The 15283-nt window shown below is 41.4% G+C and overlaps 1 protein-coding gene across 6 annotated transcripts in view; it reads right to left on the reverse strand.

Annotated features, from left to right (window-relative positions):
- The window catches only part of CC1H2orf76 (chromosome C1 C2orf76 homolog), a 66214-nt gene that overhangs the window by 30785 nt on the left and 20146 nt on the right, over positions 1-15283 (reverse strand). For all 6 annotated transcript variants that reach the window (XM_049615741.1, XM_049615742.1, XM_049615743.1 and 3 more), the window contains one exon: positions 10737-10881. In XM_049615741.1, the coding sequence (XP_049471698.1) occupies positions 10737-10869 (133 nt within the window). In that variant the 5' untranslated portion in view covers positions 10870-10881. The remainder of the gene's footprint in view (positions 1-10736; positions 10882-15283) is intronic.

Here is a 15283-nt window from a genome sequence, read left to right on the forward strand (position 1 = left end):
ACAAACATTTAAAAAAAAGAGGACCACCCAGGTGGCTCAGTTGGTTAAGCATCCAACTTCCGCTCAGGTCATGATCTCACGATTCATGGGTTCGAGCCCTGCATTGGGCTCTGTGCTGACAGCTCAGAGCCTGGAGCCTGCTTCACATTCTATGTCTCACCTCTCTCTCTGTCCCTCCTGCACTCACACTCTGTCTCTGTCTCTGTCTCTCTCAAAAATAAACATTGCAGAAATGTTTTAATAAAAAAATTTAAAATAAAAAGGATATGTTTCTATTTCTCCCCTCCTAGGCCTTGTACTAGTTCTGTCATATATTTTCCACAAACGCCACAACATGGTTAGTGTTTTTCTTTATGTGATGAAGCCTATTTTAAGAAAATTTTTTAAATAAGGGAAAAAAAAGCCTTTCATATTGACCCATGTTTACCATCTCCAATAGTCTTCATTTCTTTGTGTGCCTCCAAATTTCCATCTGGTATCATTTTCCTTCTGTTGGAAGAAGGCCCTTTAACATTTCCCGTAGTTGATGTTTCCTGGTGATGGTCTCTTTCAGCTTCTGTACGTCTAAAAAGTCTTTCTTATGCCTCCATTTCTGAAAGATGGGAATAGAATCCTAGATTGACTTTTTGTCTTTCAATACTTTAAAGATGTCGCTCCGCAAATTCTGACATGCACTCATTCTGATGAGAAGTCTGTGTCTTTCCTCTTTGTTCCTCCTTATATAATATGTTCTTTTTTTTGGCGGGGGGGGGGCTGTTTTTAAACTTTCTCTTTATCACCAGCTATAAGCGACTTCATTATATATGCTTTGGTATAGCTTTCTTCATCCTTCTTTTGCTTGGGATTTGTTGAACTGCTTGAATATGTGGGTTTATAGTTTTCATCACATTTGTAAAATTTTCGACCATCATTTCTTCCAATACATCTTCTGTCCCCCCTGTCCCAGCTTCCCTCTTCATGGTCTCCAATTACACGTATATCTAGCTAATGGCAGCTGCCCCACCCCTCCCTACCGCTCTATTTATTTTTCTTTCGGGTTTTTTTCTATGCTTTATTTTAGACTGTTTTTGTTGCTTTGTTTTCAGTTTAAGAATCTTTTCTTCTGCATCTGATCTACATGTTAATCCTATTCGGTGAATATCCATCTCAGACGTTGTAGTTTTCATCTCTAGTTCAATTTGGGATTTTTTTCTTTTCACATCTTCCATTGCTAACATGTTCAACTGTCCGTCTACCTTCCTGAACATTTGCAGTATAGTTATAATAATTTTCAATTGTCCTTGTCTACTAATTCTGTCATCTGCAGCATTCCTAGGCTGGTTTTACTGGATTGATTTCTCTCCTAATTATGGGTCATATTTTCTCACTTCTTTGCACGCCTGGTAAGTTCTGATTTGATTCAGGTCATTGTGAATTTTATCTTGTTGAGTGCTGGATATTTGTGTGTTTCTATAAACATCCTGAGCTTTGTTACACTACTTGGAAACTTAGATCCTTTCGAGTCTTGCTTTCGAGCTTTGTCAGGTGAGAGCAGAGCGGAATTTACTCTAGGGCTCATTTTGCCTTACAATTTCAGCAATACCCCTTTAGATACTCTGCCTGATAACCTGTGAATCACAAGCTCTTCCATTCTGGCTGGTGTGGAGGAAAAAAAAAACAAAAACAAAACTATTCTCAGGCCTGTCTGAGCTCTGAGCGTGCTGCCTTCTGCTTCCTTCAGCTTGTTCTTCACCTTGACTGCCGGTAGTTTCCTTATACCCTTGTGCTGACTGTATTCAACTGAAGACACACGCTCTGCAAATCTTCAGAGCATTCCCTTTGCACAGCCCTCTCCGTTCCAGGTCTCTGTCCTATGAAGTCTCCAGGCTCCCCTCCAGTGTGCCAGCTGTTGAGCTGAACTCATGGAACTCACCAAGTCCTACCTGCTCTGTAGCCTACAGACTCCCTCCAGGTGGTAAGGTGGCACAATCACAGGGGTCACCTTGTTTGCTTCCCCTATCCCAGGGACCACTGTCTTAGGCTGCCTGATGTCCGGTATCTGAAAACCACTGTTGCATAAATTTTGCATAGTTTGGTTTGTTTTGTTTTTTTTTTTCTAGTTGTTCCAGGCAAGAGTGAGTTCAGTTCCTGTTGCTCACCTTAGCTGAAAGGAAAAGTCTGGGGCCTATCTATTACATTTTGAAAAGGATGTCCAACTTTACACAGAGTTTTTCTTTTATTTTATCTTTCCTCACCTTTGAACTTAACTTTGAGACCTAACGAACTTTTACAGGAGAATCTGGGATTACAGAATGAATTCTGCAAAAATTAATTTAATATTTCATTATTGGAAAGTTGATGAGAAGGTAACCACTAACTTTCCTCATTCACTTAGGTCTCCATGAAAGGCATCCATAGAAAAATTAATAAGCAAAATAAGGCAACTTAATAAATATACTGCTGGCAGTTAGGATGCCCCCCAAAGAAGTCTGAAGTGTTAAAACATACATTTCAATATAAAAATCAATAAAGTCTCAAAAATTATTAAAATATCAACAGGCAATAAAATAATTCTTTACCTCATAGTAAAGGCTATAAAAATAGAAGGAGTACAGTTTGTAACTTATTTTTAGACTTTTGGGAAAGCACAAACACCTAAGGGAAAAAAGTGACCAATTCAATGACTAATCAGTATAAGCAAAAACACCAAACACCCACCATTAATCAGAATAATGTCCAATATTATAACTTAACAAGGGGTCCTATCTATATAATAGTAAGATTCCAAGGTTCAGCTCTATCGAGATGCTATTCATTTTAATTATGAAATACTCTAAACATAAAAAGTGTGGAGAATAGAAAATTCCTTTAACCCACCAACCAAATTGAACATACTGTCATGACCGCTTCAGATCCTTTTCTACTTTTTATGAAATAAGACAATATAGATACAGCTGAAACCTGTCTTTCCCTAGTCCCCTTATCTCTCCTTTCCTAGAAGTAAGCACTAACTGCCCCTAACTTATCATATCCCCTATGTTGTTATACTCTCATTCTGTAAGTCACAGCCACAGAAAACAGAGTGTTATTTTGTGTTTTAAGTTTATAGAGTTCAGAATTTAAACTAAAGAATCTAGGGGCACCTGGGTGGCTCAGTCAGTTAAGATCTGACTTCAGCTCAGGTCATGATCTCGCAGTTCGTGGATTCGAGCTCCATGTGGGGCTCTGTGCTGACAGCTCAGAGCCTGAAGCCTGCTTCAGATTCTGTGTCTCCCTCCCTCTCTGCTCCTCCCCTGCACGTGCTCTGTCTCTCTCTCTCTCAAAAAATGAATAAACATTAAAAAAAATTACACTAAAGGATCTACAGTATATTTTTTAGTACAAACTAGAAAGCATCACCTCAACATAGTGTTGAAGGACGAGTCTCTTTGTGACAAGGTGATAATGTGCTGTGACTATACTACTACAAAATTACCCTGTTCCTTTCTAAAAAAAAAGGGGGGCGGGGCCCAGGGGACTGCTTCTTTACAGCAGCATGCGAAATAATAAATGTAGAAAGAATCACACAGTAAGAAAAATCCTGATTTCTAGCAATATCAGCGATTCAGATAAGGATCACTGGGAAATACCAAAACTGCTGGAAACAAGATATGTATATGGTCTCAATGTTTATCACTCCATACGCTACTTATTAATTAGAAAGATACTTTTACAACAGAGAAATCCAGCAGCCAGTGCCTTAACCAAATGACTGAAATCTGTATGACCAGTAACAGGACAAAGCAGCATCAAGCGCTTTCGGATATGATGCAAACAAGAATGAGTCACCTCCATCGGAGGTCAGCAAACTATTTATGTAAAGGCCAGCTTGTCAACATTTTAGCTTTTGTGAGCCATGTGGTCTCCGTCACAGCCATGGCTGTGTTCCAATAAACTTCGTTTACAGAAGCAGGTGGCAGCAGGTGGCAGGTCAGACTTAGCTTGTCGTAGCTTGTCCACCTGCAACCTAGGCGGTAATCCTGCCAAAAATGTTTAACCTGAATCTGATCATGAGAAAACAATCAAATAAATCGAGATTAAAAAAAAATCAATATAGTGACAGATAAAAGGCAGGGGGGCTGCTCCAGATCAAAAGGAATTAAGAAGACATGGTGTGCCAAGAAAAGACACAATGGAACCTGAGATACATGCTTCTAAATGAAAGAAACCAGTCCGCCAAGACTATATATTGTGTAAGTCTAAGTACATGATATCCTGGAAAAAGCAAAACTAGAGGCATTAAAGGGATCAGTGGTTGCCTGTGGCTTGTGGGGGGGGATGAGCAGGCAAACCATGGGGGATTTTTATGGTGGTGAAACTATTCTGTAAACAGTGTCACGGTGGCTGCACAACATTAGTCATCTGTTGAAGCCCACAGAACTTTAGAGCACAAAGAGTGAGCTTGAATGTGTGCAAAGTGAGAAACCACCATTTAGGAGGGCAGAAGATCCCAGGAAAGATCGCAGATAGTGACCAAAGAATCCAGCTGCATTGCAAATGTATGAAGCAACCTTCCTGAAGGCAGTGAAAGAAAGGCTGCTGATCTAATTAACCGTGGCAGTGAAGAGATTCTTGTAAGACTAAGGCAAAAGGAGCTGCACAAAAGCACTGTGCTCTAGTTAATATCAAGTTGCTTCCCAGAGGGTATAGATGAAAAACTCTGATACTGCTAGACATGTAAACTGGAATTAAAGAATTAAGTAAGTGGATGGCAGAGGATGGGAGCCAGAGTTCTCATTCTTGGAGTGGAAACACAAATCCGCCAGGGGAGGAAGCTAGAAGGAGACATGTTGGGATGGACTGGAAAACATCAGGAAGGACTCATGTTTACCACACAGATACAGATGGTGACATGAAAACACTCGGGGATGTGTGTATGCGCACAGGTTGACCTTTCAGCTGAGAGAGCTTTATTTTTGTTTGTTTTTAATATTTATATATTTTTGGGAGAGACAGACCGTGAGTGAGGGAGAAGCAGAGAGACAGGAAGACACAGAATCCGAGGCAGGCTCCAGACTCTAAGCTGTCAGCACAGAGCCCGACGTGAGGCTTGAATTCACAAACCATGAGATCATGACCTGAGCCGAAAGTCGGACGTTCAACCCACTGAGCCACCCAGGTCCCCCTCAGCTGAGAGAGCTTTAAAGAACAATACCCCAGGAGTAATGACCACACCCAGATCTGCGTTCAGGAACCAGGGATCCTTTGAGAAATGGCTGATTCTGGGACAGGGACAGGAAATCTACACAATGAGCCTGAAGCATCTTATAGTGCCATAAAGTAAGAAAGTACTCAAAACACACATACATACAGAGATGATATGCGAGGGATGAAGGAGTTCTGAACTGCAAGTCTGGACAAACCATCCACAGCTTTTTTCTGTTTTGTGGGTGAAATGATTTTACATTTAGAAGGTCTCACATGTTACAAAATATTTAAATGCTTCCAAATCAAAGATTAATGAAAAGGTCTTATATTAGCTAGATAGCTGGTTTGGACACTATTCTGAATCTAGAAAGTCATCTATATAAGGTAGTATATACAGTACCTCTGTGATCAGAATATCTGAATAACATCCATCCCCCATATGTTAATAACAGGTTTATTTTATTTTATTTTATTTTATTTTATTTTATTTATATACTCATACATAAATATAATCTGTATTTATATACTTATTTATAAATAAATGAGCTTATATTTACTGCATTTATATAACTTTAGGTTTTAATAGCATGATGTTGTGGAACAGTGATTGTCAATGGAGAATGAATCCAATTTAACCAAAGTTCCTTGGCTGAGGGAGAAATACAGACAGACAAGGCAGGAGACTAGATGAAGGACGGCAAAAAAGTGAAGAACAGTTAGAAAGGCAAGAAGTCATCTAAAATAACCCCAAAAGATCACGGCATGCAAGGGTGGCTGAGTCGGTTAAGCATCCGACTTCAGCTCAGGTCATGATCTCATGGCTAGTGAGTTCGAGCCCCGCATCAGGCTCTGTGCTGATGGCTCAGAGCCTGGATCCTGCTTCGGATTCTGTGTCTCCCTCTCTCTTTGCCCCTCCCCGACTCCCACTCTCTCTCTCTAAAAAATGAATAAATATTTAAAAAAATGTTTTAAATAACCCCAAGAGATCATTCATCACAATGACCACTTTTGGCTGTGTGCAAAATTCACTGTGCCATGGTGGCAAACCTCTCTGCTCGCTGTCCGTGTTCAAAACGCTAGAGCAAGGTGAACTCCATGCAAAGACTCACTGACAGGGGGTCCATTTAGCTCAGAGATCCCACTTCAGCAAGTGAGGCAGGAGAACAGAAAGGAGGCAACTTAGCGCGGTGTTTAAGAGCACGCGTTGTACAGTTAAACTGCCTGTGTCGAACTGCAGCTTTGGCTTTTATTAGCCACGTCACCGCAGGCAAGTGTGTTAACCTCTCTGTCCCTCAGCTGGTTCACCTGTAAGATGAGGACATAACCGATCCCACTTTAGAAGGATTCTGTGAGGATGAAATGAGATCACCTAGTTTAAGCTCCGAGCACAGGACCACATACAAACTTGGTTATCATTATTACTTGAAAAATTCCCCAGAAATAAACTCTTTGGTCTTCGTCACATACAAAACTGTAAAAGGTAGACAGGTGGCCCACCGACCTTTCAGAGAGGTTCCACAGTGCTTCCAATCGGATAGGCTTGGGCACAGAGCCCACACCCCAAAAGTTCACCTTCTAGTGTCCCACCCGCACAACTAAAACAAGCAGCAGCCATGTTGTTACTAACACGGGTAAAAGATGTGGGAAGGCGCGGCCGAGCACCGAGCTGTGATCGGTACTGCTGCTCTAACGGAGAAGGCGTCCTAGGCTACCTAGAAGGAGAAGAGTACAGTGACCCCGGGGGGACTATGTCTCTTCCTGCCACTGCAGCAGCCTGAAGATCACACCTTATTCTCCAGGACTTCAGGAAGAACCTATCCTGCACCGTACCAAGAACATCAGAGCGCTTACAAGGTCAACACTAAGAAACGCTGTCAGCCATAACACACAGACAGGTTTTAAAGTAAGCAATGTAGGGGTTTATTTTTACTTCAAAACCCAAATATGCTTTTTGGTGTTATCTTTTCCAAAAGCAGGACACTATATAATTGGCAATATCTTAGTGCCAACTCTCAACTCCCCCCTAAGAATTAAGAACACAGCAACAACAACAACACATACTCTATACATCAGCCTGTAGTTACTTTCACGAACAATTATGTTCTCATGAAATCTTTCACAGTCACTACGAAGCCAACTGACTGGTCTGTCTTCTGTATATGTCGCCCACCTTGACCTATACAGGTAATACTGAGTAGTAAAACTACCAAAATTAGAGGTCGGGGGAAATGTGAGGGAGAAGAGTTGAGAAGATTTACAAAGTCAATCAGGAAGTACAATGTCAAGAATTCACCACATTTTGGATTTGGAGCATGCGCTCTAGGCTCAGACCCAGACTGATGGAAGTAGGCCCCCTGAGTGGAGACTGCTGCTCCCGAAGAGGCTGGTCTGCCAGATGCCTGGCCTTGCCCAGAGTCTGGCCACATCTGGCATGTTCCGGGACAGGGCCAGCTGGGACTCCAACCCAGGCTGCGGGGGGAGGGGGGAGGGTATGGAAAAATGAATCAACCTGCACTGCAGTCCTGACTGGTGTCCTCATCTGTGTGAGACAACATGTGTGTTCAGAGCAGTGAGGGATAAATAAAATACTAATGATGGTGGGGGAAAAAAAAAGGAATTTACCACATTTTAGAAACTTAGCTATATACATTTCCACTGCATATATATAAACCAAGATACTGGTTTTGCAATATCATTCTCCAGTAACGGAATCAGAGCTCCTCAGAGAGATAGCTGCTTCCAGGGCTGAAGCAGGGAAAGAACAGGACAAGTCTGGAACACCTTGTACCAAAAAAGTAAAGAAGTGCTCAGAGAATGATGGGGATGTGTTAGAAGGGCCTGTGGCCCGATGGAAGGGGCTGTCACCAGCCAAAATGGGGATACCTGGAGCATCAAAATAAATAATGAGGGGAGCGTGGGTGGCTCAGTTGGTTGGGCATCCAACTTCGGCTCAAGTCATGATCTCACGGTTTGTGAGTTCGAGGCCCATCTCGGGCTCTGTGCTGACAGCTCGGAGCCTGGAGCCTGCTTCAGATTCTGTATCTCCCCCCGTCTCTGTCCCTCCCCTGCTCATGCTCTGTCTCTCTCTCAATAATGAATAAGCGCTAAAAAAAATAAAAATAAAAAATAAATAAATTTTTAAAAATTTTAAAAAACCAACAAAATAAATAATGAGAGTAAAGAATTATAATCCTCTGACTAAAGTAAGAATCTGCGAGTCCACAGTGATATGATTGATGATTAAATAAATAAATGGGATGGCGGAGGTGCGGGCTGTTCCTTAGTGGAGAAAAACAACTACCATATGTAAGAGGAAGGACAGAATAGGAAAAATCACCATTTGCCAATTATCATAATCACTGATCCCGGCAAGAATCATCAAAGAATGCTAAACTGGTGGATCAAAGTTTGAGAAGTAACAGGATATTCACATGGCCTCAGAATATATCCCTACCAACTACTTTTCGATTATGATTAAAATTTGCAGTGGAGAAACCTGACAGACTCCACTCCAACCAACTGATCAGAGTTACCATTGCCAGTACTGGTGTTGATGGACAGTGGAGCCTCCTGGTGTGATGCACAGAGAAGCCTGCATCACGTCCGGGACTGCTCTGCCAAACATATAACCTAAACCCAACTGTGAGAAGACACCAGAAAAATGCAACCCAGATGCACCCTATAAAACAACTGGCCCGTGCTATTCAAAGCTGCCAACGTGGGACGCCTGGGTGGCTCAGTCGGTTAAGCGTCTGACTTTGGCTCAGGTCATGATCTCACGGTTTGTGAGTTCAAGCCCCGCGTCGGGCTCTGTGCTGACAGCTCGGGGCCTGGAGCCTGCTTCGGATTCTGTGCCTCCCTGTCTCTGTGCCCCTCCCCCGCTCATACACTTTCTCTAAAAAATAAATAAACATTAAAAAAAAGTTTAAAAAAAAAAGCTGCCAACGTGATGAAGACTGCAGACTAAAGGAATCACAATGTCAGGGGAGCCTGGGGGGCTCGGTCGGCTAAGCGTCCGACTTCGGCTCAGGTCATGATCTCATGGCTCGTGAGTTCAAGCCCCACGTCGGGCTCTGTGCTGATAGCTCGGAGCCTGGAGCCTGCTTCACATTCTGTCTGGGTCTCCCTCTCTCTCTGCTCCTTCCCTGCTCACACGCTGTCTCTCTCTCTCTCTCTCAAAAAGAAAAATAAACATTAAAAAAAAAAAGTCAGATTAAAGGAAGTGAATGTAGCATGTGCCCTTGAATTTTCTTTTGCTATATTTCAGTGTTAGGTTCCTGATTTTGATCATTGTACTGTAATTATGTACGAGAATTTCTTGCTTTTAGGAAATATACACTTAAATATTTAGAGATAAAGGAGAATCATGTCAGCAATATACTTCTAAATGGTTCAGAAAGAAAAAAAATGAAGGGGTAAGTTCAGTAAGAGAGAAAAGGGAGAAAAGGAGACAAAGGTGGGAGGGAGGGGAGGCTAAGGTTAAAAAAATAATGTAACAAACCGCTAACATTTCAGGAACCTCTGTGAGAGCATCTAGGAATTCTCTGTCCTATTTTTGAAACTTCTCTGTGTCTGAAATTATGTCAAAGTAAAAAAAAAAAATTAAGTTGGATATAAAGTGATACATTTGTCAAAACTCAGGGAACTGTATGTAATCTGTCCATTACATCATATATAAATTACATTTCGATTAAAATAATAAAAGCTTATTCTAGATGTTTTATCAAATGTTGATGATTGGAACACTTCAATAATTAAAAACAGGGGTTAGAAACCCATCGAGGTCCTACAAAAAGCCTTCACTGACTTCATGCCTATCGAACGTCAAGCTCAAAATGAAAAACGAACACCAGTTGGTCTGGCTGTCATTTCTGTGATCACACTGACCCACAGCACTCATGATTTTCCGGCTATAAAGACGGAGGCCTGCCACCTTCCGAGCATGCTCCCCATGAGGCCCTCTGTGTGCTCAGCCAGGTAACGCCATGAGCTACACCGCATTCCCTTGTTAATCAATCTCCAAATCCATAAGCCCACCACAAGCAAACCGAGATCTTAAGGTTTTTTAATTAAAAAAACGGGGGGGAGGAAGTGGCACCTGGGTGGCTTGCTCGGTTAAGCATCCGACTCCTGGTTTCAGCTCCGGTCATGATTTCATGGTTTGTGAGTTCGAGCCCCACATCAGGCTCTGCGCTAACAGTACATACACAGCCTGCTTGGGATTCTCTCTCTTTCTGTCTCCCTCTGTCTCTGCCCCTTCCCTGCAGAGGCTCTCTCTCCCTCTCTCAATTTAAATAAATACACTTAAAAAAAAAAAAAAAAAGGCGGGAGGGGGAGGAAGAAGCCAAACATGAGGGTAATGATTCCCGAGGAGGGCACACGCAATGCCCAAAGAGCCTTGGGAAGATATTCTGGCTGATGCCAAAGCCCAGACCAGGAGCTGGCCTAGCACCTGGCTGAGAACCTAAATTAATATCTTTCGAAGTAGTTTTAAAAGATTACCATCAATATAGTAGTCAACTATTTTTCTCAAAATATTGATAAAATGAAATGATTAAGACATCTCGTACCTTGCTTTAGAAATACTATAAATTCCTTTGTAGTTTGGTCCAAATTAACTCCATGATACACTATAGGTTTGAAATTGCGATGCTCAAAAGAACGAATGAGGCGTACTGTAATGGTCACTTCTCTGGAAGCCATGCGGAGAAATTCCTGTGGCGAGGGACATGAGAACAGTCTGAATAACATCCATTCACAATTACCCAACAAGCGTGCATTTCCACCATCAGCTCCAGGGCGCCCGGCCATCGTTCCCACGCTGCATGGTTACTGACGGAGTCCCCAAACCCAGGCCAGATCCCAGGCACCCAAAAGGGTCCCAAGGTTACCCCCGTCTATCCACTGTGACCCTGGACAGCTCTGTCAGTCACTGATGTCCTGATTGGCACAAAACGAACAGGGCCCAGACGAACACAAGTGACACAGGTGTGTGGGTGCGTGTACGGGAAGAAGTGGGGTTTCCAAATGGATGCATGGCATAGACATGACTGAATGGGATTTGCTGTGCCAGACGTCCCCTCGCTTGGTCCTGAGACTGAGTCAGCTAACAATACGTCACAGTTTAATCTCACAACTGCTGCCAGATTTCAGTGCTGATTTCATTTTCTGCTGTGGTATTTTCCCTCTTTCACACTATTGTTTAAGCATGTTTGCCTCATTCTAAAACTACATGCTCGTGCTATGTGCCAGCTGTTAATGTCATCTCCCCTAACTCTATCCTCAAACCATGAGGTATTACACTGATTTTAAAGATGACGAAACAGACTTGGAGAGACTGCACAAATTGCCCAAGGCCGTAAAGCAGGTAAATAATGGAGCCACGTTTAATTCCAAACTGATGCCTGAATCGTGGCTCCCTTGTTTACTTCTTCCAAAGTCCATGCTCTAATACACTATCAGAAAATCACACCAAATTATTTCCTCCTCAAAAATCTGCAAAGTTGCTTATGATCTAATGAGAGAATTATGGTCTATTTCTATCCAGTAATAAGTACTTCATGCTTTCAACTCTGCGTACAATTTGCAGCCGTAATATACAATTATATTTGGGAAAAAACACCTGTAATACTACACATTAGACATCTAACCTCCCTAGTAATCAGAGAAATTCAAAATAATGAGATCACTTACTGAACTAACAGACTAAAAAATCTGATAATATCTAGTGTCGGCAAGGGTGTAGAGCAATGAGAATTTAATCAGGGAAGGTGGGCATCCCAAACAGGTATACTTTTGGAGACAATCTGGCAATATTTAGTAAAACTGAAGATATATGCTCCTTTCAATCCAGCAATTTCATTCATAGGTACCTGAGGAAACCTCCCAAATATGTGCAAAAGAACATTGTTTGTTAATTCTAAAAACTGGAAACAAAATGTCCATCAACAGAAGAGGTAAGTAAACTATGGCATTCGGTGAAACAGTATAGGCACTAAAAATAAATGGACTATACACACCAACATAAATGAATCTCAAAAATATTATGGCAAACGAGGGGCAGCTGGGTGGCTCAGTCGGTTAGGTGTCCAACTTCAGCTCAGGTCATGATCTCACGGTTCGTGGGTTCAAGCCCCGTATAGGGCTCTGTGCTGACAGCACAGAGCCTGCTTAGGATTCTTTCTCCTTCTCTCCCCATCCGACCCCCCCTTGTGCTCTCTCTCTCAAAATAAATAAACTTTTAAAAATATATATTATGGCAAACAAAAAGAAAGCAAGTTGCTGAAGAGTCAGAGCACATTACCATTTAGGCAAAGTTCAAAAACATAGCTTGTTTCCTCAAAAAATTAAAAATAGACCTACCCTATGACCCAGCAGTAGCACTGCTAGGAATTTACCTAAGGGATACAGGAGTACTGATACATAGGGGCACTTGTACCCCAGTGTTTACAGCAGCACTCTCAACAATAGCCAAATTATGGAAAGAGTCTAAATGTCCATCAACTGATGAATGGATAAAGAAACTGTGGTTTATATACACAATGGAGTACTACACGGCAATGGGAAAGAATGAAATATGGCCCTTTGTAGCAACATGGATGGAACTAGAGAGTGTTATGCTAAGTGAAATAAGTCATACAGAGAAAGACAGATACCGTATGTTTTCACTCTTATGTGGATCCTGAGAAACTTAACAGAAACCCATGGGGGAGGGGAAGAAAAAAAAAAAAAAAAGAGGGTAAGGGGGGGAGAGAGCCAAAGCATAAGAGACTCTAAAAAACTGAAAACAAACTGGGGGTGGGGGGGGGGGGGGGGGGGGGGGGGAGGGTGGGTGATGGGTATTGAGGAGGGCACCTTTTGGGATGAGCACTGGGTGTTGTATGGAAACCAATTTGACAATAAATTTCATATATTGAAAAAAAATTACTTAAATAAAAAAAATTTAAAAAAAAACATAGCTTGTATTACATTTCAAAAAGAGATAATTGTTATTTCTGAGCCAAAGGAAGGAGTATGCAATACGAAAGAAGTACACAGACCACTTATATTGGTAGAAGTTTATACCTTAGGCAAGGTGCTAGGTATATGGGTCATATGTTATTCTTTACACCTTTTAATGTGTTTGGACTCCTTCATAATATACACCACAAGCTACACTAATTTGGCCTAGAAAGTCTTTCTGCATCATAAGATGCTGATACAATATTTTACTAAGGTTGAGGGAATATATAGACCATTATATATGAAAAGTAAAGGTTCAAGCTGCTTTAATACATAATTTATAATTAATATTGCTTATATTTAAATGAATGGTTCTTAATGAACTGAAAATTATTTTCTCCCCCTAAAATAAAGTTAAGGATTCATCTTATAGTCTTGCATAGTGGTTAATGGCCTTAAATTAACAAATCTTTGGGGCACCTGGGTGGCTCAGTCAGTTAAAACGTCCCACTTCAGCTCAGGTCATGCTCTCACGGTTCGTGAGTTCGAGCCCCGTGTCGGGCTCTGTGCTGACAGCTCAGAGCCCAGAGCCTGCTTCGGATTCTGTGTCTCCCTCTCTCTCTGCCCCTCCCCCACTCAAGCTCGCTCTCTTTCTCAAAAATAAACATAAAAAAATTAACAAATCTTTTGATAATTCCAATATTAGCTATGACATTATTTCTTCTTATACTGGATTACAATGCCCCCCCCCCACAAATTCTGATCCAAGAATCTACCAAGTAATAGCACTTCAGCAGACATCCACAAAATTACAATTTAAAATATACTGAAGTACTTAATAAAGCAAACTCCTTAAAAAAAGGGATATTATAAAAGACCCCTGTATTTTATTTTTTTTATGTTTGTTTATTTTTGAGAGAGACAGAGAGTGAGTAGGGGAGGGGCAGGGAGAGAGGGAAACAAAGAATTCGAAGCAGGCTTCAGGCTCTGAGCTGTCAGCACAGAGCCTGATGTGGGGCCTGAACCCATGAACCGTGAGATCAAGACCTGAGCCGAAGGTGGATGCTCAATCAACTGAGTAAAATACATCTAAAATTTCTGTATTTTAGAAGCAGCGTTAGCAGCTTTGTTAAAAGACTACTTCTTCCTCCTGTCATCAAGCTCCCACAACACAGAAGCCCTCCAAACGACACCCACACACATGCAAGCCACACATGCCAGGAAGCCCTATAGAGTAGTCCAAGTGCCCGAAGAGTTTAGAGACAGACAGAACTAACTAAAAACCACCTCTACCTCTTTGCTGTAACACAAAGTTGGATCCCACACAGAATCTCAATGAATAGTGGTAGCTGCTTTTAGCAATAGTCAACTTGGGATAAAATAGGGTTGGACATAAAGGCAGCTCATTTAGACAGCAGAAGATCCTAGATTCCCAGGTGCCATAAATGAATCGTATAAATGGTCTAAGGAGGCTGGGCAGGCTGGCACATGCATGCCTTATGAAACTGTTTTATAATTACAGGTTTGTTTCTTTCCCTTAATACAAAGCTTCCCAAATGTCATACTTAAATAGCTGAAATTGCAAGTCTGCATTCATATCTAATTTGGTCCACAATGCATTGCCATCTTCATGGGAAATTTGTTGTTATTTGTATCAGTAACTAAAGAATAACAGCTACTGTCAGAAACCAGCCATTTCCGGATTTGTTTTAAGGACTGCGGGAATTACAGCTTGTTGGTTTAGGAATGCAGACATAGTGAAGAGCCAGTTTAGAAAGCTCATATTACAGATTATAAAACGTGACATTTTCCCAGAGGTTCAACCTACTTAAAAAAAAAAATGAATCTCGTCAAATTTAAAAGACATTCCACTGAAGGGACAGAGAAACCAAAGCAATACACTTGGGAATAAATTAATAAAAAATACTCAAGGACAGACAAAAGATCTGAATAAATGAAATGACCATGTTCTTAACTATGAAGGCTCAAAGCTGTAAAAGAATCAATTCTCCCCTAAATTATTCTATAGACTGAATAAAATCTCAATCAAAGTATAAAAGGTGCTCTAGGAACGTGTCACAGATATTTCTAAAATCTATCGGAAAGAATAAATTTGTGAGCTTGGTCATCAAAGTCATAAAAAATGAAAAAAGCACCAATTATTGAAACACATTAT

This window comes from Panthera uncia (genome assembly GCF_023721935.1).
Source record: "Panthera uncia isolate 11264 chromosome C1 unlocalized genomic scaffold, Puncia_PCG_1.0 HiC_scaffold_3, whole genome shotgun sequence".
NCBI classification, from domain to species: domain Eukaryota; kingdom Metazoa; phylum Chordata; class Mammalia; order Carnivora; family Felidae; genus Panthera; species Panthera uncia.